The 27,973-nt window shown below is 38.9% G+C and overlaps 1 protein-coding gene across 1 annotated transcript in view; it reads right to left on the bottom strand.

Annotated features, from left to right (window-relative positions):
* PCDH15 (protocadherin related 15) overlaps positions 1-27,973 on the bottom strand; it is a 532,120-nt gene that overhangs the window by 448,963 nt on the left and 55,184 nt on the right. Inside the window, exon 2 of the mRNA XM_032231542.1 lies at positions 14,482-14,600. Coding sequence (XP_032087433.1) covers positions 14,482-14,572 — 91 coding nt within the window. The 5' untranslated portion in view covers positions 14,573-14,600. The remainder of the gene's footprint in view (positions 1-14,481; positions 14,601-27,973) is intronic.

Below are 27,973 nucleotides of genomic sequence, written 5' to 3'. Positions count from 1 at the left end.
CACCTGTGTGACGCTCTGCTGAGCAGCTGGAGCGTCGTGGGAGGTGGGTACACATGCGTGTGTTGTGCACATGCACATGGTGGTTGCCTGGTCCTGTTGCAGCATACCAGTTGCAACGGGAGCCGGAATGCACCACTGCTATGGGTGCTTCCTACTTGCTTTGTTTTCACAAGAGCTTTTGCTCTTTGGAGTCACCTCTAATGTTGTTGAGCTCAGATTTCTTTTTTTGCCTATCTGCATTGTAAATTGTGTTGGTGTACGCTAGCAAAGATCAGGAGTCTGGTAGCACCTTTTCTGACCAACAAATTGTATTGAAAAGCAGAAGCTTTACGTCCCATATTATACGCTAAGTGTTAAAATTATAAAGGGTTGCTTCATCAAATCTTGATCTAGTTCCCAGTATCCTATAGCAATAGCAATAGCAATAGCAGTTAGACTTACATACTGCTTCATAGGGTTTTCAGCCCTCTCTAAGCGGTTTAGAGCGTCAGCATATTGCCCCCAACAATCCGGGTCCTCATTTTACCCACCTCGGAAGGATGGAAGGCTGAGTCAACCTTGAGCCGGTGAGATTTGAACAGCCGAACTGCAGAACTGCAGTCAGATGAAGTAGCCTGCAGTGCTGCATTTAACCACTGCACCACCTCGGCTCTATATACATATACATATACATATACATATACATATACATATACATATACATATACATATACATATACATATACATATACATATACATCAGGGGTGGGTTTCGACCGGTTCGCACCGGTCCCTGCGATCCGGTTGGTCGCCAAACCCGGAAGTAAGTAACTTCCGGGAACGGCGAAGGCCCCCCCCCGCGCCCGCCCGCACACCCGCGCCCGCTCCTTAGCCGGTTTTTCCAAATTCTGCGCTTTCCACGCATGCGCAGAACGCATACAGCGCCTGCGCGATCCTCCAGGAGCAGCTGGAGCATCGCGCAGACGCTAGTACGCATGCGCGCGCCGCGTGCGTGAGGACGCCACGTGCGTGCACGAGGACTCCGCGTGCGTGCGCGAGGACGCCGCCGGCCTCGTTCCAACCGATCCGGTTGGAACGGGGCGAGAAACCCACCCCTGATATACATATACATATACATATACATATACATATACATACACACACACACACACACACTTGATTCATAGGACTTGACAGACAGCATATTCAAAATGGAAACAGAAAAGTTTCCTGTTGACACAGGAATGTTGGAAAGATTACAGTTTTCTCTTTGTTCTTTCAAGATCAAAATGCTTCAGAACTTTTGGTTTAAGAACTGATGTAAGACCTAAGAACCAGGGAAGAGAAAGGAAATTGAATTCTCAAAATCAGTTATTTCTCAACTTCAACAACTTTAACTTTCAAGTTCCAGAAATTCCCAACAGTATGCTGGAAGCTAGGGAATTCTGCAAGTTGATGGCCACACAATTTAGTCCTACGGGATTGGGCGGCATATATAAATGTTATTAAACTTTAAACTTAAACTTTAAACTTTAAAGTGGCCGAGTTTGAGAAACGCTGCTTAAATCATAGCAGAACCAGAATTATCTGCTAATTAAAGATTCTATTCATTTGCATCCACAAGACCCAGATCAAGCCAAATATATTTAGAAAACTGTTTTAGATCTCTGTGATAAATTATCCACAATTTAAAAAGTGGAGGTTCTGTGAAAATGCCCAAGATAATGAGAGGACCTAGATATCAATGAAAAGCAGAAAACAACTTATTTGCTCTGTTCTTAAATTTTCTACTTCAAAATCAGGACATTTCAGGTTGTCTACTGGAAAGGAGAGACAGGCAGAACTATGTTTAAAACTAATCACCTGCAAAACTTTAATTTGATTTAATTCTGAGAAAGAAAGAATTACAGAAGATTTGGCTTGCAAAATCCAACAGAAAAACAAGTGGCGCCTCCGTTGCAACAGTTTAGGATTATTTGCAAACTAATTGTCTGAGAAACAGGAAATAAAGTAAACTGGACCCAGCTAAATTGCGTGAGTATGAATTGTTGCAGCAAGGGAAAAGAAGATGGTAAATAAATTGCTAAATTAAATCAGAAAGAACTCCCCAGATTGTACTTTTGCCAACGTAAGGTAGGGTATGTATTAATTCTGGTGCCACAAATAAACTTTACAAACAACCTCATTAAATGGAATGAGAGATTTGTTGGTCTCATATCAGCCCTTTTTTAAAAGCAAATGGACAAAAGCTCCTTTCAGTTTAATCAGGGTCAGCAAAATTCCATTGGATTCCAAGGAAAGGAAAGGACAACAGTTTAAAAATTCAAGATGCACAGAATGTCCCACATTAAGAATCCAGTCTGTTCTTAATAAAATTCATGACACAGAAGTAATGTGAACTAAAACTTAGGACAACCATTGTGTAGAACAGTGTTTCTCAACCTTAACAACTTTTAAAATGTGTGGACTTCAAGTCCCATAATTCCCGAGGTGGCGCAGTGGTTATGGTGCAGTACTGCAGGCCACTTCAGCTGACTGCAGTTCTGCAGTTCAGCGGTTCTAATCTCACTGGCTCAGGGTTGACTCAGCCTTCCATCCTTCCGAGGTGGGTGAAATGAGGACCCAGACTGTGGGGGCGATATGCTGACTCTGTAGACTCTATATAAGTCTAACTGCTATTGCTATTGCTATTGCTATTCCCCAGTCAACTCTCACTCTTTTCCCATTTTAGGCTAGTACAGAAGAACAGAAAAAAAGAATTGAAGTATTTCCTCCCAACTGTGAATTCCAAAGAGGAATACCAACTCCTGAAGTCTCAGAAATTCTGGAGATTCCAATTGCAGGGTTTAATCTTAAGATCTCACAGGCTGGGCCTCCTTCGGGTACCGTCGACCGGGCAATGCTGATTGGCGACTACTCGGGGGAGGTCTTTCTCTGTAGCTGCCCCAGCCCTGTGGAATGATCTACCCGCAGAGATCCGGACCAGAGGTGGGTTCCTACCAGTTCGCACCAGTTCAGTAGAACCGGTTCGTCAAATCTACCAAACCGGTTAGAAGAGGTTCCACCGGAGGCTTCCTGGGAGGAGCCTACTGGTGGGGGCAGCAAAAAATCAGCTGCCTCCGAATTCCTGGCTACGTACCTGTTTAGAGGATCTTCCATCCGACGTCTTATCAGGTTTTCTTATCCTTCAGGCAAGAAGGAAAGAAGAAACTGTTTTGCTGGCAAATGCTCTTCGATTTTTGCAGCTTTTGTGCTTGCAGGAAAGGGGGGCTAGCCCAAGGCAGAACGGCTGTCCGTGCTGGGAACTTCAAACTGCCTTGTGCAGGACAAAGTAGGTCTCTCCCACTCTGCTCTAAGCTTTGTTTGATTTATTCTTATCACGAGCTGGATCCGTTTACTGTGGACAATAATTGCTTATCAACATTTTAGCTTCTTTTCTTTTTCTCCTCCGAAAAATTATTTACTCAGAGGCTTCTAAAATGGCGCCGAGCAGGCTGGCCTCTCCGGTAATAACGAACACTTTTTGCTAACTCTCACAAAAATTCAAAACAAAAGAGATTGCTTATCATTTGTTTTGGTTTCACAATAGAAGAATTTTACTCCTTCATTAACCTTGCTTATTTGGAAGTTAAATGGTGATGAATCTGTTGAATGGTCTTGTTACAATGTTTACTCACTGAAAGTTTTGCCAAGCCTTAAACTTCAGAATAAAAGCCTCTTTACTTAAAGCTGCAAACTCAGGCAATAGAGTTTTATTAACTGCAGGCAGATAAATTTTGAAATGGCTTCAAAACCAAATATTAACTTGAAGTCGTCACCCTCTACTTCCAGGGGCACATCCTCAGTGCCTGGCACAAAGCTGCAGCCTCCGCTTCCTACACCCCCTGCTGGGGATGTGTTAACGAAAGAATTTTTCCTGAGTAATCTAAGCGAGGCTCTCAATGCACAGACAATTAAAATGGAAGATAAATTTAGAGATAATAGAGAGGAGAGAAAAGAGGAAATAAAAGAAATGAAAGAAGAAATTAAAAGTGAAATTAAAAGTGAAATAAAAGGACTTAAACAGGAGTTGTATGAGAAATTTGAGGCTAAGGTTGATAAAATTAGAGACGACATGCTGAGTCTTGTAACTGTATTAACAGAACATATTTCTGGAATGGAAGATACTCTAGAGGTTCTTAATGATGCCAATGCTAACTTGACATTGAAAACAGAGGTGGTGGAACAAAAAGTGGAAAATGCTGAAAAAGAAATTATTATGATACAGTACCGACAAATGGAGTTCGCATTAAGAGTAAGGGGGCTGCGTGAGGAGAAACAGGAGAACCTGAAACAGATCCTATCGGAAGCTTTTGACCGCCTGATGGGAAGACCAGGGACCAATCAAGACTGGCGAATTGACAAAGCTTACCGCGTTAACTCCTGGCTGGCAAAGCAGAAGCAGCTTCCTCGAGACATCGTTATATATTTTACTACAAGAGAGTTTAGAAATATGGTACTGCAAGCATCTTATAATACTAAGCTTCAAATTGGCGGTCAAGACCTGGCTGTTTTGAAAGAGATACCACCTCAAATGTTAAGAGCCAGGAGGGACTACACTTTTTTGGTCGAAGAACTCAGAAATCGTCAGATACAGTATAGATGGGATGCACCATTTGGCATCATATTTACATTTGATAAGCAAAGATACCGCCTCAACTCTGTATGGAAAGCCCAAGATTTTTATTATAATATATTGAAGGCCGGACACCCTGCACCATCTGGACCTAGAGAAAGACCACAAGAAGGACAGGATAGACAGCAAACTACACAACCACCAGACAAGATGGAGCATCTCTCTTCTCTAGAAGTGCAAGGTGCTATGGAACCAAGACCTAGCCGCATGACTACTAGACGTATGGAGAAACAAGCTAAAAAGCAACAGCATCAACAATCATCGGCCATCGATCAAGGATCTACAACAACAAATCTGGAAGCAATGGGAGGAGCTAGACCTAAGGTTAAACAGGCTGTGCAGGAAGCTCTAAAAATGCTTCAACCAACCAAAGATGACAACTAAGATTTTAACATGGAATGTCAACGGACTGAACTCTCCACAGAAGAGGAAGAAAATATTTCATTATCTCAAACAGTTTAAGAACGATGTAATTTGTTTGCAAGAAACTCATATCAAGTCAACTGATCAAAAATATTTGATCAACTCAAAACTTGGTCAACATTTTGCAGCTTCTGCTATGGAAAAGAAGAATGGTATAGTTGTATACTTAAGAAAAGATATGAAAGCTGAATTAATAGAAGCAGATCCCTTCGGAAGATATATTGCTTTAGACTTAATCTTAGAAGGGAAAAAGACATTACTTTTGGGAATTTATGCTCCCAATCAACAGCAAGATAGATTCTATAGAAATCTTCATGCTAAATTAGTACAGTGGGACTATAGTTCCTGTATACTATTGGGTGACTGGAATGGAGTGATAGATACTAAGAGAGATAAGAAGATTTCCCACCTAAATACCAAGATGCGAGCAAAGTTACCCAAATCTTTCTTTGACATTATGGATGATTTTGAATTGAGAGACATTTGGCGAGAAAGAAATGCAGAGGAATATGACTTCACTTTCTTCTCGGACAGGCATCAATCCCTTTCAAGGATTGATTTTATCCTAACCACTAATGATTTGCTTTCTAGGGTCAAGAAAACAAAGATTGCAGCTAGGGTCCTTTCGGACCACAACCCAGTTTGGATGGAGTTGGGAAGGGTAGTGCAGGCAAGAAGGTCTTGGAGATTGAATGAAAACTTATTTAGATATGAAAAGTATATTAATGATTGTAAAAAATTACTATCTGAATATTTTGTTTTGAATATGAATAAGGGTACATCTATGGAATTTGTATGGGACGCAAGCAAAGCGTATATGAGAGGAGTTTTGATGAATATAAATAAAACACATAGAAATAAGCAAGGGTTAAAACGAACAGAACTGGAAGAGGAAATTAAGAGAAAAGAGCTGGAGTTAACAATGAACCCAGATGATACAAAGGTTAAGGAAGCTATTAACATATTAAAATCTCAATTTGACATGTTGATCTCTGACCAGGTGGCTACTAATCTATTATATGCAAAACACAATACTTTTTGTAATGCAAACAAACCTGGCAGATGGTTAGCTTATCAGATTAGGAAAAAAAGGAAAACTCGAAATATATCTAAACTGATTTACAGAGGGAAGGAGGTGTTTCAACAGGAAGAGATTCAAAAGGCTTTCTGGGAATTTTTTACAGAACTGTATAAAGGGGATAAAATTAATGGTTTAGACATAGATAAATATTTAGACAAAGAGAAAATACCTTCAGTTAGAGAAGAACACAGGCAAAAATTGAATCAACCAATAACCTCGGGGGAAATCCTGCAGGTAATTAAGCAATTAAAGTCAGGGAAAGCACCAGGTACAGATGGCTTGACAGCGGTTTACTATAAAAACTTACAGTTAGAAATGGTAGAACCTCTTAGAGAATTATTTAATATGATTCAAACGGAAGGTAAAGTCCCTCCATCTTGGAAGACAGCGTTTATATCTTTGATACCCAAAGAAGATCAGGATACTACTCAACCCAAAAATTATAGACCTATTTCATTACTGAATGTAGATTATAAATTTTTTACTAAAATATTAGCAAATAGGTTAATGTTGGTCACTCAACAATTGATACATACGGACCAAACAGGTTTTATACAAGGGAGACAGATGAAAAGTAATGTTAGATTAATTATTAATGCATTAGAATATTTGGGAAAGAACAACCAGATCCCTGCTGCGTTTATATTTTTGGATGCTGAGAAGGCCTTTGATCGAGTTAACTGGCAATTTCTGTTGATGATATTGCAAAAAGTGCAGATAGGAGATAATTTTTTACAGTCAATTAAAGCAATATACCAACAGCAAACAGCACAAATCATAGTCAATGGAAGTCTAACAGACTCTTTTCAAATTGGAAAAGGTACAAGACAGGGCTGTCCTTTGTCCCCATTATTGTTTATTATAACTTTGGAAGTATTGTTGAATAAAATACAGGGCTTGGATGGTTTAAAAGGGATCAAGATTAGGCAGCAAGAATATAGAGTCCGCGCTTTTGCGGATGATTTGGTTATAATATTGGAACAACCGCAGGAATCCAGTATGGTTTTAATGAATATGATTAATCAATATGGTCAAGTGTCGGGCTTTAAAATAAACTTAGGAAAAACCAAAATATTAGCTATAAATATGAATATTAAACAAAAGGAAGAATTAGGAGTGATGCTAGGATGTGAGGTAGTTAAAAAAGTCAAATATCTTGGAGTTAACATTTTAACTTCAAATGGGAAATTATATAAGCATAATTATGAACCACTTTGGCATAGCATACAGACAGAGATGAAAAAATGGGAGAAATTGCACCTATCTTTGCTGGGTAGGATAGCGGCAGTGAAAATGAACATTCTACCAAAATTTTTATTTCTCTTCCAAATGTTACCTATACTAAAAAAAGATGCGAACCTTTTAGAATGGCAGAAGGGTATTAACAAATTTGTGTGGGCAGGAAAGAAACCGAGGGTAAAGATGAAAATAATGCAAGATGCACGTGAGAGAGGAGGATTGAAACTACCTAATTTAAAACTATATTATGATGCAGTGGCATTATCTGTAATTAGTGATTGGATTCACTTAACCAATGATAGAATATTGAACATTGAGGGACACGATCTGCTATTTGGTTGGCATGCTTACCTGTTATTCAACAAAAAATTGGATAAGAACTTTAAAAGTCATATTTTAAGAAATGCTTTATTGCGGGTCTGGAAGAAATACCAATATAAATTAAATGACAAGATACCCATGTGGGCAATTCCTAGACACGCAATTGAAAATATGAATACAGCACAAAAACAGGACAGAATTACTTACAGACAGCTTCTTACCTCGGAAAGGGGGGTATTACAATTAAAATCTTTAGAGGTATTAAAAGAGGAGAAGGTAGTTCAAACATGGTTCCAGTATGGGCAATTACAGGCTAGGTGGAAAATAGATCAAAAAATTGGTTTTATTCAAGTTGAGGATAATCTGTTTAAACAAATAAGAGATCAAAGCTTAATGCATATAAAGAGGATATATAATGTATTAATACAGATGGATTCAGAAACAGAATTAGTTAAAGATTGTATGATAAAATGGGCTCAAAATATTGAGGAACCAATAATGTTGGATACATGGGAAAGAATCTGGGTAAGAAATGTGAAATTTACACAAGCTCAAAATCTGAGAGAAAATTTTTACAAGATGTTCTATAGATGGCATTTAGATCCTAAAAAGTTGGCTTCTATGTATCCGAATGTACAGCCTAAATGTTGGAGGTGTGGTTCTCTCGATGCTACATATTATCATATATGGTGGACTTGCCAAAAGGTTAAGGCATTTTGGATAAAAATATGGTGGGTCATGCAAAATGTTTTTAAAAGAAGGATAAAGTTTAGTCCTCAGTTATTTTTACTAGGTATATGTACTGACTTTACAGTGGTAGAGACCAATTTGACTTTGCACCTGATAACTGCAGCAAGACTGTTGGTGGCGCAATATTGGAAGAAGGAAGACTTGCCTACAATCCAAGAATGGACATTGAAAGTAACAAACTTAGCTGAAATGGCTAAAATATCGGCATATCTCAAAGATCATTCAAATGAGAGATATAAACGAGACTGGAAAAAATGGATTGACTATATACAAAATAAATACGGGACTAAGAAATTCCAGTTAGCCTATGCTTAAGATCAGAAATGATTTAAACTGTTAAAAGTTAGTTCAGTAAGAAGAAGCTAAGGTCAATCTAGAATGTCATTAATTTCTTTATTTCCTTTTTCTCAATAGATTTTAGACTGTGTTAGTTAAAAATCCATACCGGGTACGGGTTCTGGGAAGTCGGGGGGGGGGAAGGAGGAGGGGGGGGTGGGGGGGTGGAGGGAGGGAGGGGTACACACAACAAAAAAAATTGTACTTCAATGTTTTAATGATTGACAAATGACATATTTGTGTTTTTTTTTAAGAAAAATAAAAAAGTTCTGTTTAAAAAAAAAAAAAAGAAGAGGTTCCACCAGTGGACCCGGAAAGCAGGTCACACCTACAGAAGTGTTCCAAATTTTTTTGAAACCCACCACTGACACACACACACACACACAGACTCACACAGAGAGAGAAAGAGAAAGAAAGAAAGTAAGAAAGAAAGAGAAAGAAAAACTGAGAGAGAGATGAAAGGAAAAAAGGAAAAAGGAACAGAGAGACAAAAGGAAGGAAGGAAGGAGAGAGAGAGAGAACACATGGCCGGCAAGCCACTCCCACCAAGTCACATGGCTGGCAAGCCACTCCCACAAAGGAGGCCACACCCACAGAGTAGGTTCGAAATTTTTTTGCAACCCACCACTGATTCGGACCCTTCCCACTTTCTCGGCCTTCCGGAAAGCCACTAAAACCTGGCTGTTCCGGCAGGCCTGGGGCTGTTGACCCCAAAATACGGTCCAGCCCCATTTAGAACGGAGTGTATGGTGTGCTGTTTTTAAATCTATCTTTTCTTTTCCTGTATTTTATTTTTGACTTATTTCTGTACTGTAAGCCACCCGGAGTCCTACGGGATTGGGTGGCATATAAATGTTATTAAACTTGCAAACAAACTTGCAAACTTGCAAACTTGAAGTGTTACACATATTATCGGATATTGGATAAAATACTATTTTATTTTATTCCAATAGCATGCATTTCACAACATTCAAAATATTTGGAGAGCACAACATTAGTACACCTTGTTATTCTATAGAACATGATGGTGAATCTTTATGGCATTGAGTGCACAAACCAGAACTTAGGGGCATATGTCCGTGTGCATGCGCCAGAGTGACGGAAACCCAAAGAATAACTGGCCCGCATGGGCATGCCTGTGTTTTGGCCATTTGGGGCTGGTTTTTTTTGCCATTTTCAGACCATGTTCAGGCCATTTCCCAGCATTCTGGAACTCTCGAAGGCCAGCTGGCCGGTGCACATGTGCGCATCGGAAACCAGAAGAGCTGCTGGTGATAGTGCGCATGCCCACAGAGAGGGCTCTGCGTGCCATCTCTGGCACATGTGCCGTAGGTTCACCAGTGTTTCTCAACCTTGGCAACTTGAAGATGTCTGGACTTCAACTCCCAGAATTCCCCAGCCGCTGGCTGAAGTCCAGACATCTTCAAGTTGCCAAGGTTGAGAAACACTGCTATAGTATATAGTCATAGCAGATTTGATGAAACTGTGATTCACCCTTTCTGAATTTATAATTAGAATTGTAACTGTGATTTCTTTCAACTATAACTATAAGCCATTTTCGAGTGTTAAATTGTCTAAATGGCCAGGGTCGACTTATGATTTGATTTGGCAACTAAGAATGTAATACATTCTTCATTTATCAGCTTAGCCTTATTTCCTCAGATATGTGTAATAACCCCAAAATTAAGAATGTATTTTCCTTATTTTCTTATAATTTTAAAATCTCTTTACTTATTTTAGATTCTTTTTTCCCTCCTGAAACTATTCTCTACAATACGTTTTAGGAGAAAGATCTTAACATCAACATGTATGTTATTTTAACACACCACATTAAAATATATTTGGCCAGTCAGTTTATTGATTTGTGAATGCACTGGCTATTGTAAATTGAGAAAGAATTCAGATACTAATTTTTTTCTTGTCGAAAATGATTGTTATGGTCCTTGAAAGAAAAATAAGTGGGAACATTACTACTGCAATTTTAGGTTTCTGAACTATGCTATAATAATCACAGTCTGCAACCATAGTTCCTAAAGCTTGCAAGCTTCTATCAAGAGTTGTTTTGATTAAAATAACTGTCAATAACATGAAATTGTAATGGTAAATACAGCAAGTCACAAAAGGAAAGCCGCAAAATATTAGAAGATAATTAAAACTGAATGATTTATTAAGATATATGAAACAGCGAGCCAGTTTGGTCTAGTGCTTAAGGGCCTAAAGTAGAAGTCAGAAGATTGTGAGTTCTAGTCTGCCTAAGGGAAGAAAGGCAACTGGGTAATCATCACAGGGTTGTTGTGAGGAAAATAGGAGAAAGGAAAAATATGATGCATATTTGCTGCCTTGAGGTTTTTTACAAAAACAACAAAAGCAGGATTTAAATAAATAAATAAATAAATAAGTAAGTAAGTAAATAAGTAAGTAAGTAAGTAAGTAAGTAAGTAAGTAAGTAAGTAAATATAAATATCTGCTCCGTTAAAAAAAGGGCAAAAAAAATACACAGAATTATTTCAAATCTTCTATACTTTCCATGCAAAAAATTACAAACGAAGAAGTAATCTTTCAGCATATATTATTAGTAAAAAGAATTATATTTCACCGCATGGAGATCCGTTTCTGATTTTTTTTAAAAACCCAGAAGGAAACATATCAGTCAAGTAGATGAAAAAGCAAAACAATTGGTTATAATCAAGTTTCTTTATAGCAAATTTTCTTTTTTGATCAGTTTTGAACTACCGGAACAGTAAATGTGAGTTCCTGAATGTGAAGATATATATATTTTTTTTTTAAAAAAAGAGAATTTATACATTTCAAATTAATCTAGTTCCCCAGTGACACTGAAAAACGCCTCTATAAATATTTCCTTCAACCTCAATATTCCACATTCTTCAATGGGTACTAAAGTGAAAACCATACAAAAACCCACCAAAATGTTGTTGGATATTACTGTGAAATATCACTGTGTATGGGAGGGAAAGAGTTCACTCTTTCTGCAGAAGTCAGGACCAATATATATACATATATATTTCTTCCTGTCCCCTGAGAGAAAATTCCGTCAGTAAGGAGAATTACTTTCACTTGCAATAAAAAAATCAAATACCTCTTGCTACCATTAATGTCACTATAAAATCAACATTGAAGCATGGTAGTGGCTATGCACAATTAGAGTGGACATTAGCCCTGAAGTGCTGTACAAGCACTTGACACACAAACACCTGAATACCCCATTTCAAGACAGACTTTTACTTCCATCAATTGATGAGCAGGTAAAACACTGGTAAATGCAGCTATCAATCTGAAGAAAAGGAAGTAATCCAAGGAAGCAAAGTTTCTTATGAATACAGATTGGCTAGCCAGGTAGTTTCCCCTTACCTTACAGATAAGTACCAGAGAACCATTGATTTAGGAAGGCTATGACATTCGCTCCCCACACTGAACAAATCATGGCCCTCTAGACGACATGTTTATACCTGGTGGCGTAAGCCAGTAAGCCAACCTGATGCATTTTGCTTCAGGTATCTGGAAGATGAGAAAATAAAAATGCCTGGGCCTTGAAATCTTATGACAGATGGGAGAGAAACAGTGCGGGGGCCACGTCTTCTGATATGCTGATTCAAAAATGGATGCTGCTATCTATTGTCAATTATTAAGAGTACAGTGCAATCCCTGCATATAACAGTTCTAGCAAGAGATCATTCTAGACCAGTGGTTCCCAAACTTGGCAACTTTAAGACTTGTGGACTTGAACTCCCAGAATTCTCCAGCCAGCTCTGCTCTGCTGGCTGGAGAATTCTGGGAGTTGAAGTCCACAAGTCTTAAAGTTGCCAACTTTAATTCTGGGAATTGAAGTCCACAAGTCTTAAAGTTGCCAAGTTTAATTCTGGGAGTTGAAGTCCACAAGTCTTAAAGTTGCCAACTTTAATTCTGGGAGTTGAAGTCCACAAGTCTTAAAGTTGCCAACTTTAATTCTGGGAGTTGAAGTCCACAAGTCTTAAAGTTGCCAACTTTAATTCTGGGAGTTGAAGTCCACAAGTCTTAAAGTTGCCAACTTTAATTCTGGGAGTTGAAGTCCACAAGTCTTAAAGTTGCCAAGTTTGGGAACCACTGTTCTAGACCAAATTCATTCTGTTCACATTTCATAGAGGTTAGACAATCAAGGGAACATGTATTGTTTCATGCTGTGTGGTTTTGAAGAAGCTGACTGCCATTTGGAAAATCATTATTCTTAGCAATAGGAATATTCGAAATAATACTTGGGTGATGACAAAGTGGGGATATGTGTTCAAAGATTATTGCTTCCTTTGGAAAGATTTCAATCCAAGTTTTTGAGAAAACATTTTTTTCCCAAGCATCTGGAACATGTTCCTTTGTTACATAGCGGGGCTACTTAAAATCAAAACTTCCATATTTTAATCTTTTCCCATTTCCCCTTTTCCAGCCAACTTGATTCCTTTTAATTATTATCAATAGCTTTCAGTCTTCCTGGGGTCAGGCAGTATATGCTTAAATGCAACTTTAGGGTTTGATGGGCAGGAATGTGCACTAGGTCATTCCAAACAGCAGAACCGCTGATTTGGAGTTGCAATCGGATTTTTCCACTCTACCCAGAAACACCTTCTTCAACCATTCTGCACATCTTCTCCAACCACCTAGATATCATAGCTGCCTAAAAAAACAAACCCAAATTCAAAAGGGCTTTACCTTGTTTAACTAGATTCAGTCCTTCCAACAGGGGTTACTGCAAGGAGATACCAAAAGATCCCCTTTGCACAGAGACTGTGTCCATGCAGTGGAGGAATAGTTAAAATGTTGGAACATGTTATTCTGAATTGCCCCCCTCTACACAGGTGCTCAACGGGAATTATCATCTCTATTTTTAGTAAATATCTTGGAAATCCTTACTTGTTTAATCTGGTTATTATGGGATCAATCTGATTTTATTTCCTTGACCACAGCTAAGTGGTTTGTAAAGTTTGAGCAGTATGCTGTACTATTTCCTCTAACTCTTTTTAGATATTTTAGAACAATTGTATTGGCTTGTAAAGAAATCCCAATTGTACAGAAAACCAATGCCTCCCGATGTTCATCAAATGCCATCACATGGAATCTTAATTGACAATTCTGTCAACAGTGGCAAAAATAATATTAAGACAAAGAAACAGACAATAACAGATTATCCCTATTACATTCCAGATAAAAGCTATGGACTTATGCACTGTGAAGCAGGGGTACTCAACCCCCAGGACACGGCCCATTCAGAAATGGACTACACAAGCAGCAGATACACACACTTGCACTCCTCAATTTGCACAAGCAGGGGGCACTCGTGCGCACGCATGAAACTCCATTTGTGTGAGCGTCGGGCGCGCCCGCCGCTCACACAAATGGAGTTTCATGTGCTTGTGCAAGTGCCCGCTTCCCGTGAAAATGTTTGCACGGAATCATTTCCTCCTACCCACACACACACCATGTCTATGGACATTGGAGGTTTAGAATGTTCTCACAGAGCAGTTTGCATAGCAAACATAAATTGAAATCCTCTTAGGATATGGAAATGAAACTTGCAATGTATTTGTTATGCTTGTTCCAATCATTTCTTTCTTTCTTTCGTTTTCCCTCCTGGGACTTTATATAAAACTATGTAGTAACAGGGAAAAAAAAAAAACAAGCAAACACTTACCATCATCATTCTGGGCCAAGCAATCTATGAAGGCAACTGAAACTGCAATGCTTATCGCTAACCATTTTGAAAAGCCAGGCCGCTGTAGCATTTTATGTCACGCTTCAATCAAGAGAAAGCTAGAAAAAAGAGAGGGTTTATGATTAATATATTATTATTATTATTATTATTAATAAAACTGTGTGTAAATTAACTAGAACACTTTTTCATCCAGGAAATGATTCCAAAATGACCTGTTTTTGCAGTTTGAGAAAACAAGGCTATGGGGAAAAAAATAGCATTTAAAAAAACCTCAATCCATTAGCATAGCCTTAAATTATCCTTGTTCTGAATTACCCATCGGTTAAAACTCTGCGATGGAAAACTCCCCAATTATCCACATTTTGGGGAAAGATATTTCATCCTTTGTAACTTGTCCCTTCATTTCTTGTAATGCTTTTAACAAGCCAAAACCATTCAGTTCTCCCCCCCACCCCGTTTTTTAGTGTGTCTACTTATGGAAAAAATGAGTGGTTTGAACTTGTCCTCTCGTTGTCCATTAGAGGACACAATCACAATGCCAGCTTTTACCATTAGCCCCTCACCATATTGACTGAGATGGTTTCCATTTGTATTGCTAAAACGATACAGGAGGGCACTGATTTGACCACTGCAATTTCAGATATATCAACAGCGTTGTGAAAATTAGACTTGGGAAATTATTGAGCTAATGCATGCGGCAAATTTTGAACGCTGAAAGCGTACAGTATCAAAATTGCAATGCATAATACATTAGTCCCGCTCAAGCAGACTGTTGTTACAAGCTGCTTTTGGATATACAGGTACTCCTCGATTTAAAACAGTTCATTTAGTGACTGTTCAAAGTGACATGATCACCAAAAAAAGTGACTTATGACCATTTTTCACACTTGCAACAGCTATGGCATCCCCGTGGTCATGTGATCAAAATTCAGGAGTTTGGTAACTGGTACATATTTAGGATGGTTGCAGTGTCCTGGGGTCATGTGATCACTTTTTGCAACCTTCTCACAAGCAAAATCAATGGGGAAGCCAGATTCACTTAACAACCATGTTACTAATCTAACACATGCAGTGATTCACTTAACAACTCTTGCAAGAAAGGTGGATTAAAATTCACTTAACAAATGCCTCACTTAGCAACAGAAATTTTGGGCTCAATTGTGGTCATTAGTTAAGGACTACGTGTCAATTAATAACCTGGCTATGCCACATAGAAATGATGGAATCTAGGCAACATTTTGATGGTTACAATATTCCCATCTCCATCTTAAAATAGCATTGCCCAATTTTAAAATCATAGTTACTTTATCACAAATACTTACCTAAGTTTTTCTAACATTAAACATTCCCAGATAAAGCAACATAAACAAGAAAACTAAATAATAAAGGGAAGGAATCAAGGGTTATATTACAATAATCACAGTGTAGTTTTTATAGCAATACAGTAGAACAGTACAGGATTAACCATGTAATTTAATATATTTTTTTCTGTTGTTCCATAATTGTGGGACTATATCTTAGTTTTGTGAGCCCAGCTTCTTTTTTGAGTCTATTTTCTTTCTATTGTTCCTTACTGTTTCTTTCTATTTTCTTTCTTATTGTTTAACAATTGCTAACATCAAAACTATTCTACTTTCAGACTAAAATCATTTCAATCACTGCTATCCTTTCTCTCCCAGAAGTCTTTTTTCCCCCCTTTTCTATCAGAGCTGTCTTGGGAGTTGATGAGAGAGCATGGCTGAATACCCCTGATATTTCAACCCTTTTTCTTCCCTGGTAGACCGGTGGGGGGGGGGGGATCCAGCACCAGTTGTTTCAATTAACTAAATATCAATTAACTAAATTAACTAAATATTTGGGAACATTTAGGAAATAAATATTGATATATTTGAAATGCAGGTAGAATTATTTTAAAATATGGATGTAGCACAAAGAACAACGTAAATGGATAAAGTAGATTTGTCTGAAATGGTAAAGGGTTTCCTACATGAACAGGGGATTGGAGTAGAAGACCTCAAAGTTTCCTTCCAACTGTTATTCCAACCTTCAAATTTCTATCTATTATACCTCAAGACCTAAAATGGACACCTAACATCAAAAACGTCATCAGAAAAAGCATAACAAAGAATGTTCTTTTTACGCCAACTCAGGAAGCTCAAATTGCCCAAGGAGCTGCTGATACAGTTCTACAGAGGAATCATTGAGTCTGTCATCTGCACCTCTACAGCTGTCTGGTTTGGTTCTGCAACCCAACAAGACAGACACAGACTTCCGAGGATAATCAGAACTGCAGAAAAAATCAATCTCTACCAACCTGCCTTCCATTGAGGACCTGTATACTGCACGAGTCAAAAAGAGGGCCGTGAAAATATTTGCAGACTCCTCACATCCTGGACAAAAACTGTTTCAACCCCTACCCTCAAATCGACATTATAGAGCACTGCACACCAGAACAACTAGACACAAGGAGAGTTTTTACCTGAACGCCATCACTCGGCTAAACAAATAATTCCCTCAACACTGTCAAACTATTCACTATGACTATTAGTCTTCTCATCGTTCCTATCACCCATCTCCTCCCACTTATGACTGCATGACTGTAACTTGTTGCTTGTATTTATCTTGATATTGTTTCGCGGTTGCTTATTTGTGCCCTATGACTATCATTAAGTGTTGTATCTTATGATTCTTGACGAATGTATCTTGTCTTTTTATGTACACTGAGACAGAGGTGGGTTCCTACCAGTTCGCACCTATTCTGTAGAACCGGTTCGTCAAATCTACTGAACCGGTTAGAAGAGGTTCCACTAGTGGACCCGGAAAGCCGGCCACACCTACAGAAGAGGTTCCAAAATTTTTTGAAACCCACCACTGGTCCTTGGATATGATGATTCTACACTATCATGCTCATATTTATTAAACTCAGTGCCTCTGTGAAAGGTAAGGATGACTACTGCGTTTGTGGTGCAATCACAACATTGCGTGTGTTGAAGTTGTTTTAACGCAAACCAAAGATGCCTTTTAAAAAACAAGTTTACATCATATTCTTATGCATGCCAGTGCTGTGTGTGAAGTAATTTAAGGTGGTTCTGACAAGTGTCGTCGGCATCTTCATATCCGGTCACATGGGCGACAAGCCACTCCCATCCGGTCACATGGGTGGCAAGCCACTCCCTGAAAGGAGGCCACACCCACAGAGTAGGTTCGAACAATTTTTGAAACCCACCACTGCACTGAGAGCATATGCACCAAAGACAAATTCCTTGTGTGTTCAATCACACTTGGGCCAATAAAGAATTCTATTGTATTGTATTGTATTGTATTGTATTGTATTGTATTGTATTCTATTCTATTCTATTCTATTCTATTCTATTCTAATTATTATGTAAAGAATGAAGGATGACAAAATTGATTTTAGACAAGTATAAACTATATAACACAAGTATAATAATTCTCCCATTCAGTCCCTTGGTGACCATTCGATCCACTGCATTTCCTGTCTTTTTTCAGGACGCTTTTAATTAGAGTTAGAAAATAGGAAATCGGCAGACTGCAAAAGCACCAAACACATATTAATCTGCCACAAGACCCCAAAGGTCTCACAGGGTTACATCTTGTTTTCCTTCTAATTTCTGATTCTCCTTGTCTCCATAGCATCCTTCATTTCATTTAATTTTTCAAGACGTTTTGAGACTGCTTCCCACATACATATATTCTTAATTTGTCCTCTGCACCCCAGGTCTATTGCCTATCTACCATTTAGCCCAACTTTTAGGCAAGAATATAGAATGTATCTACATTTGCTTAAAATCATCTTTTAGAAATAAAAGGTGAGAAGCCTTTGAATATTATTTAACAAATCTTTAAAAATATTTTTAGTGGATTATGTGCTTGTTTATCTACTGCCAGTAAAATGCCTTGTGGCATTTTTGTGAACGAAAGTTCTATATATTAGGAATTACAGTTAAAAAGAAACCCAAATCTTCAGTGATGGGAATGAAGTTTAGTTCTAAATTAATGAGATCAGTAGTAATGAAATACATGGTTTTCAGGGATATGACTGTATGAAGATTTTATCAAGAAATAACAAAAACCTTTATAGAAACATTTGGTTGTCACTAAGCAATGCATTCAATGGAAACAAAGCACAGATATGCATAGAGTAATCATATTATATATATTTATATGATAAAAAGAAGTGCATAAAGAAGATCAGGGGTCATATTAATTTCCTGTGGGCATTGTACTAACTTCATTCTAGGCTTGATTTATTTTAGGGAAGCAAAGAGCAAAAAATACCTACATATGATATCCTTTACTAACAGATATGACAGGACATAAGCAAATTATATGCCATTCATTGATAAGATCCAGACAAGGTTGTCAAAAAAATATCCATTTTGTGGGTTTATTAAATTAAGATATGCTATAGAATAGTATAGCTTGTTTGCATTTTTGTATATAACATACAAAAGAAATCCACTACACTGGATAATTCAGAAAGTTCTAAAGAGTAGGAAAACAATGCCCCCACAAGCCCCCCCCCCCCAAAAAAAAAATAGTGTGTGAATCACTTGAGAACTTTTGCAAATATTTACAAAAGATAACTCATTAAACATATTTGTATGGTAATTTTACAGCTCATCTTTGGTTAATTTTTCATTTGTCCTGGTACTAGGTTGGAAATTAGAATGCATCATTCCTGTGGCCTCCTCCGACTTCCATCAGCTGGTCAATGTCGACTGGCAACCACGCGGAGGAGAGCCTTCTCGGTGGCAGCTCCGACCCTATGGAACGAACTCCCCGTGGAGATTCGTACCCTCACCACCCTCCAGACCTTCTGCACAGCCCTTAAAACCTGGCTGTCCCGACAGGCCTGGGGTTAAAGATATTGACCCCACCCGAATTGTATGAATGTTGTGCTTTTAACGATGTATTGTTTCATGTGTTTAACATGGTTTGTCCTCCCTCCCCCTGAACTGTGAGCCGCCCTGAGTCCCCCCAGGGAAAAGGGCGGCATACAAATAAAATATCTATCTATCTATCTGTGTATAGGGAAAAAAAAACAGCTTCAAAGTATTCTTCCTTCCTTCCTTCCTTCCTTCCTTCCTTCCTTCCTTCCTTCCTTCTTCCCTTCCCTCCCTCCCCCTCCCTCCTGTCAGCTGCAGTTCAAATATTAGCAATAGATGACAAATATAATTCTAATGGTTGTAAACCCATTCAGTAAGTCGTAAAAATTGAATAAGTAAATATAGAAATCTTAATATTCACTATACTATTATGCATTCTGAATAAACAATCCAGAAAAGCAATTAAAATCATAACCTGCAAATAATACAATAAATAAGGAAATGGGAGTATTTATCATTCAAAGACCTGCTTTAATAGCTTCATTTTTAATAATTATTAAATCCTAAAAGTTGGAGAGATGATTGAATTTCAGGAACCAATGCAGCAACAGAAAATGAGTTTGTTCTTTTACTAATAATAGCAATAATAATGAGTCTAACTGCTATTGCTATTGCTATGTATGATTGGAATGAATAGGATACTTGAATGTTTGTCTCAGAAGAAGCATAATAGAAAATCAGCTATTAGCTGTAAGAGATTGTAGAAGATGAGGAACTTTAGACAGAGGAGAGGATCACCTTGAAGGACAGGAGAAAGAACTGCTACTATGTCCTGAGCCAAGAACCTAAGTTGAGTGAATGTCTTAGCTGAGTTCCTTTCTAGCTCCTTGAAGAAAAAGGGAGGGAAAGACATTCAGATGTACAGGATTCGGTTTCTATAGCTGTTACCATTGAAGTGTGTCAGTATATAAGGGTTCATGAATTGGAATAGACATGATAACAGTTCATCCAATGGGGACAATTTGGCAGCTCAGAGCCTGGGTGTGGCTTAGCTTGACTGATTTGGATATAACTGTTGCTTTGCCTTGCAATATTGCCTCTGTATTATATTGCTTCTGTGAATATTCTTCTGTATTTCTGGATTCTGAGTTCTTGTTCTGGCTTCTGCTGCATGGCATTGTATAAAAAGAAGTTTCTCATATAAATGAATCCTGCTGAATTATTTACTTGTGTGCTGGTTGGATTGCTGCAAACACTAACAAAGTAGTTCCTGCCCTACATGTCATTGGTTTCTTAGTCTGGTCTACTAGAGCTGAGGTGGCGCAGGGGTTAAATGCAGCACTGCAGGCTACTTCAGCTGACTGCAGTTCGACTGTTCAAATCTCACCGGCTCAGGGTTGACTCAGCCTTCCATCCTTCCGAGGTGGGTAAAATGAGGACCCGGATTGTTGTTGGGGGCAATATGCTGACTCTGTAAACCGCTTAGAGAGGGCTGAAAGCCCTATGAAGCGGTATACAAGTCTAACTGCTATTGCTATTGCTATTGCTATTGCTATGTATGACTGGAATGAATAGGATACTTGAATGTTTGTCTCAGAAGAAGCATAATAGAAAATCAGCTTAGAAATATTCTAAGTGTTTTCGTCTTCATTACTCACTGTAGCTGAGGGTGAGAAATTGCTCTTATTTTTTTTTTAAAAAAAAAGATTAGCTACCTTCCTGAAAGCCATGTTGTTCTTGCTTCCTTGGTTCTGCTAGCTTGCCATTAGCAGTTTCTCCTGGAAGCTCTGATTTAGGCAGATCAAAATTGAGTTGAAAGAACAGTCCTGGAGATGCAGTCCGTACTGGTTCTCCAGAACCTGTCAGAACTGGCTGAATAGCACCTCTGACACAAGCCTTGAGGGACTGTCATTGCTTCTCTCATGCCCTCGTGACCTCAAGACTGGACTACTGCAATGCGCTCTACATGGGGCAGCCCTTGAAGAGCATTCGGAGACTTCAGCTCGTCCAGAATGCAGCCGCGGCTCCGGCCCTTTGGAACGAACTCCCCGCAGAGATTTGGACCCTCACCTCTCTCCAGGCCTTCCGAAAAGCCGTTAAAACCTGGCTGTGTCGGCAGGCCTGGGGTGGATGAGTTCCCTTCCCCTCTCGAATCGTGTGGCTGTTGGTTGTTTTTAAATGCCCTGTATTTTTGTAGTTTTTGTGTTTTTCCCTTCCCCTCCTTGGGTTTGTGAGCCGCCCTGAGTCCCGCAGGGAATAGGGCGGCATATAAATAAAATGAAACTCAAAACTTGAAACTCAAAACTCGAAATTTCTTTTTATTCAATCTTAAATTACATCCAGATATGTAGCTGAAAGCTGACTTACTTTGCTTTTTGAAGTTTCTCTGAATAATTGTTCACCTTCTGCCTAATATCCCTGCAGTCTTTTTAAAAGTTGAGATAGGCAAATTCTGTAGCAGGTTAACATCCCAATCATAAACATGCTTGCTCAGAAATAAATTTCTCTTATGTTCAATGTGGCTAATTTCCAATATTTATGGAATGCAGCCTATGGATGCAAAAGTGCATCCTTCAGTTTCACATGTTAAATTAGATTCACATCTACTTCTGAGGAAGCTAATGTGCTAATTTACTTATTCAACCACCTGCTAGGCTCACATGGTTGTTTAAATAATTCAAAATATACCAGAAGGAATTCCATGAAAGTCTTCTACAAAAAAATATCAATGTCAGAGGGTCTCAAGATGCATAAATTTGCCTTCCTGATAGTTTTCTTGGCATCCTATAGGGCCCTGATGGTAAACCTATGGCACACATGTCACAGGTGGTACACTGGGGCCATATCTGCTGGCACACAAGCTGTCAGCTCCAGTGCACATGTGCGTGCTGGGCAGCTCATAATTCATTCATTCATTCATTCATTCATTCATTCATTCATTCATTCATTCATCATTTATTGGGTTTGTATGCCGCCCACTGTCAAGAGACTCAGGGCAGCTTACAGATAAAGGGAAAGGGGATACAAAAATTAAAAAAAAAAAACATTAAAATACCACAACATTCATAACTTAGGATGGGGCTGGATAAATCAACAGCCCCAGGCCTGCCGGAACAGCCAGGTCTTGGTCGCTTTGCGGAAGGCCGGAAGGGTAGTAAGGGTCCGGATCTCCACGGGAAGATCGTTCCATAGGGCCGGAGCAGCTACAGAGAAGAGGGCCTGATTTTTGGTTTTCCAGAGGGCCAGAGAAAGGCATTTTTGCGCTTCCCAAACTTCTGGTAGGCTCATTGGGCCTGTTTTTCACCCTCCCCAGGCTTCGGATGCTTTCCTGGACCCTGGAAATGGTGAAAATGGCCTCCCACGGCCCCTCAGAGGAAATACCAAGCTCAGTTTGGAGGTGGGCAGTGCGGCATGCATGGGGAGCATGGGGGTTGTGCATGCATGCGCATACGGGTGCCAGCACACACATGCATTATCGTGTGCATGCCTTTGCATTTTTGGCGCCCAATAACAAAAAGGTTACCCATCCCTGTTATAGGGTTTCTCCATTTTCCAGAAAAATTCTGAGCTGATATGGAGGGAAACAAGCTCCTTCCAGATGTAATATCACCTTAATATTAGAAATATCGTTTGGATTTTGCCCAATGTTAACAGAGTTCTACTCAGAGATGGGTTCCTACCAGTTCGCACCTATTCGGTAGAACCGGTTCGTCAAATCTACCGAACCGGTTAGAAGAGGTTCCACCAGTGGACCCGGAAAGCAGGCCACACCTACAGAAGAGGTTCCAAAAAATTTTGAAACCCACCACTGGTCCTTGGATATGATTATTCTACACTATCATGCTCCTATTTATAAAACTCAGGGCCTTTGTGGAAGGTAAGGATGACTGCTGCGTTTGTGGTGCAATCAGAACATTGCGTGTGTTGAAGTTGTTTTAACGCAAACCAAAGATGCCTTTTAAAGAACAAGTTTCCATCCTATTCTTATGCATGCCAGTGCTGTGTGTGAGGTAATTTAAGGTGGTTCTGACAAGTGTCGTTGGCATCTTCATATCCGGTCACATGGGCGGCAAGCCACTCCCATCCAGTCACATGGGTGGCAAGCCACTCCCACAAAGGAGGCCACACCCACAGAGTAGGTTCGAACAATTTTTGAAACTCACCACGGGTTCTACTACATCAACTTTTATTTAAAAGAAACATGTTCTTATCCTGGCAACTCAGAGAAGGACACAGACTTTACTATTGGCTGAGGAAATACACAGGAATGCAGCTTATTTGTCCCTGAAATATGTGAGTGGCACCAACCAAGACAGAGGAACAAAGAGAGAAAGAAGAGGCAGAGAAAATAAATTTAAAGCCCATTCAGAGCAGGTAGACAGTGACCCAGTTAACACAGGATGTTTATAAAGAAGCTTTAATGTAGCCAAAAAATAAAAATAAAAAATCAGGTGTCTGGTGGCTCCTCTTCTAACAAGTTTTACTAAATAGCATAAGCCTTTGTGAGTCACAGTTCACTTCATCAGTTGCACTGAATTGCTACACTGAAGAAGGGGTATTAAATGAACTACTTAGAATAAAAATTGCTACTCGGAGAAAGATGCTATAAAATGTATTCCGGTTTTTTGCTATCCAAGACTAAGATGGCTCTTATTCTGAAATATCTTTAATGTGGTCAGAAATTCCCAGATAAATAATTTTGGTAGATGGAAGTAGTCGCACTGTTATAATGCAGAGATTTTTTCCTGCAGACAACTTCGTTTTTGCTGTTTTGCAGCAAAATAATTTTCACAGCAGCAGTGAGCTGTATGGCTTTAAAAAAATTAAAAATAAAACTATAATGGATCTCTGTGCCTGGTATAGCACATTTCATTCACACAACTGATGGCCAATATATCCAGCCAAGATTTCCCAATGTATGGAAGCATCTTTAAACCTCCTTGAATCAAGAATTGGTTTTACCGTAGATACACTACAATGGAAAATTCTTCCATTGATTGCTGATTTGCATATTTTCACAGTAAACATTTTACATTAAGAGATCATTCATCTTCCAGATATTCTTATGAATATGCTGCAATGTTCTGATACTGTATCACAGTAAACAGGGGGGAAAAATAGAGAATACTGATGGTGTTTAGAAAGCAACTTAAAGACAATCCATATTTTTTATCTTCTAAAAGAGCTTATGCCTATGAAAGGTGTTTTTTAAGGTGTTAGAGGTGTTACAAAATCTTCATGATTGTTGGGTGTTTTCCCTCCCTTATAAAAAACTCTTATCGCCAGTATTCTGTAACACTTAAAATTATACCATTCTTCTCTTCTTCTTCTTCTGTATCTTGGCATGGCACTTATAAAAGGTAAAGGTTCCCCTTGCACATATGTGCTAGTCATTCCAGACTCTAGGGGGCTATGCTCATCTCAATTTGAAAGCCGAAGAGCCAGCGCTATCTGAAGACGTCTCCATGGTCCTGTGACCAGCATGACTCAACGCCGAAGGTGCGCAGAGTGTTGTTACCTTCCCACCAAGGTGGTCCCTATTTTTCTACTTGCATTTTTAACGTGCTTTCGAACTGCTAGGTTGGCAGAAGCTGGGACAAGTAACGGGAGCTCACTCCCTTATACGGCGCTAGGGATTCGAACCGCTGAACTGCCAACCTTCTGATTGACAAGCTCAGTGTCTTAGCCACTAAGTCATCATGTCCCTACGTCATTTATAGATGCATGTAAATTGGGGGTGATTGTGATGGTATTTTAAACAGAATGGCATCTGCACATTAAGCCTCACAGTGCATAACTAGAAAGCTATAAAGCCAATGAAAGATAATGCCATGGCTACAGATTTGATAATAAATCCTTAGTTGCTCTAAAGGTTTCTACAATGACTTTTCAATTTCTGGTCAATTGCTTTTATGCTATCTCTTTGTATAACCTTGCTATTTTAATTTTCAAAGAAAAAAAAACATTAAAATTTAACATCTGTTACATTATTAGCACTGGATATTTCATGGAAAAACCAATGAAAGTGGGCCTAATTAGAGCCTTAATTTTCAGTTTTAACTTAAGAGTAAAATATTATTTTTCTTTATTAAAAAGTATGAAAGCAGCAGAGAAAGAATTCTTCTTCCACAAGCTGTGGGGTTGTTTCATGATACATTTTAATATCATTAGTGTTTCAGTACCTAACTTGCTGCTGGGCTAAAATAAATGAAAAGTGAAATGTCTAACAGCGCCCAGCATATTTTACATAAAAATAACGGCACAATAACATCACACATACATGTATAAGTCCCATTCTCAGTGGTGTGGGGGCCTAGAGGTGGAGCTCTCACCTCACAATCAGGAGGCTGTGACCTCTCTCTGGTCACAATAAGAATATATCTGTTGAACAAAACTCTGCATTGGTGACAGGAAGGGTGTCCGGCCAGTAAATACTCAGTTCCATTCAGTTGCCCTTACTCCACCCTACAAGGGATGGGGAATATATCTATATCTATATCTATATCTATATCTATATCTATATCTATATCTATATCTATATCTATATCTATATCTATATCTATATCTATATCTATCTATCTATCTATCTATCTATCTATCTATCTATCTATCTATCTATCTATCTATCTATCTATATATATATATATATATATATATATATATATATATATATGATAGAATGTATGTACAGATGAGGCCTTGGGGATCAGAGGAAGGGTCATATGTGGCGTTAGGACCCAGGTGTGGATGGAATGGGCATGAGAGTGAGGAATATGAATTCTGATAAAACATTTTCTTTTGTCTTCATTTCTTTGCCTTGGCAAATTAACAGCTTTGCTCCTCAGTAGGAAGGAGTGGGGCTGCGCATTAACAGCAAGACAGAAAGCAGCACCTTAAAACCACTAGCCAGGATATTAGGAACAAGAATAGCTCGCTTAGAAGAAAAAACCCCAAAACCACATAGCTGGCAGACATTGCAAGATATCCATGACCTGGGGTGAAAAACAGGTGACATGACATTTAGCTATTTAACATAACAAGCGTAAGGGTTTACGCTTAAGCTTTACAAGCTTAATCCAAATAACCAATCAATATTATCTGTATTATATGTTGTCCCCAAAATTGTATATATTACAAAACTGTATATATTATACATATACAGTACGTGTTACGTATACACACACACAATTCTCAAACAACTTGTTAATTTTTACTGACTAAAATGTTTCACTTATACTTGTATAACAATACATGATTATAAACATTTGAGGAAACAATTTAATACAACTTTAGCTTGCTCCACAACAATCAACCACTGCTAAAAAGCCCTGAAGCTTTTTTTTAATCCCCAAAGTGTATTTCTGCTCCATGTTCTATTAAACTAGAGTTTTGTAATGTTTAAGATAATTGACTTTAGTTTAGTTGAATAATTCTAAATTCTTGGTCTATTTGCTCTGTTCCATAATTAATTCAATCTCAGAACTGTAGAGTCCTTAACAGTCTTTCTTCTTAAATCTGTAAGTGCCCTTGTGATAAATAAGTTAACATCTTTTAATACTTTGCATATATAACAGCATTTTTTCTAGGATATTTTAAAACCAATAGTTTACATTGCAAACAGTTACACAATTGCTCAGCACACCAGATGTTTCCTATAAGATGTGTGGTTTGAAAGACTTTCACTGTTGACAACTACTGTAAGTTGATCTAAGTTCAATGAATTGTAGACAAATTTATGAACATTGGTCAGAGCTGTTGAAAATTTGTGGAATTAACTTTCTACAAATTAGCTTCCAAACTCCACTCCTCATTCAGTGACTGAAAATACCCAAGAGGTCATCATACCAACTCCCCACTTCCTAGTATTTGCCATTTAATTGTAGGTGGAATATTATATATTACCTACAAGAATCCCAAGAACACGAATCTCTTTCTAAATCTCTCCCTCCCCATATACGTGTGTGTGTGACAGAGAGGCAGAGACAGAAACAGATTGAAGATGTAATTCCATCAATTTGGAATAACAGAATAACAGACTTGGAAGAGACCTTGGAGATCTTTTATTCTAACCCCTTACTCAAACAGGAGATCCTATAATATTTCATACAAATTCCTGTCCAATCTTTTCTTAAAAACCATTAGTGCTGGGTACGGTGATCAGATTTTAAAATTGGTAAAGCGGGACACCATTGACCGGGAGGGGGAGGGGGCGGTGTGTTCTTGATTAAAAATTTTGCCGCCCAGCGCTGCGGCTGAGGTGAAGTCACCAAAGCTCCCGCTGGCGCCCAGACCCGTGGCAGCAGCGCCGCCGCCTCCCCCTCCACCGCTCGGAGCACCTGAGCTGGGCACCACGTTACCCCTGCCACCGCTGCCTTTTCCTCCGCCGTGCTTTTGAGAAGCCATGGGGCCTTTTTTTCCTGCTTCCGCCCCCTCTGCCGCCTTCCTACTGGCTCCCACAGCCTCATGGCTCATCAAAAGCACGGTGGAGGAGGAGGAGGCAGGGGTAATACGGTGTCCAGCTCAGGTGCTCAGAGTGGAGGGGGAGGCGCCGCTGCCACAAGTGGGGGCGCCGGCAGGAGCTTGGCGGCTTCACCTCAGTCGCAGCGTCGGGTAGCAAATGT

The sequence above is a fragment of the Thamnophis elegans genome, chromosome 15 (assembly GCF_009769535.1).
Source record: "Thamnophis elegans isolate rThaEle1 chromosome 15, rThaEle1.pri, whole genome shotgun sequence".
Taxonomy (NCBI): Eukaryota; Metazoa; Chordata; class Lepidosauria; order Squamata; family Colubridae; genus Thamnophis; species Thamnophis elegans.
The sequence above is the reverse complement of the archived record's forward strand: the minus strand, read 5'-3'. Positions and strand labels throughout refer to the sequence as shown.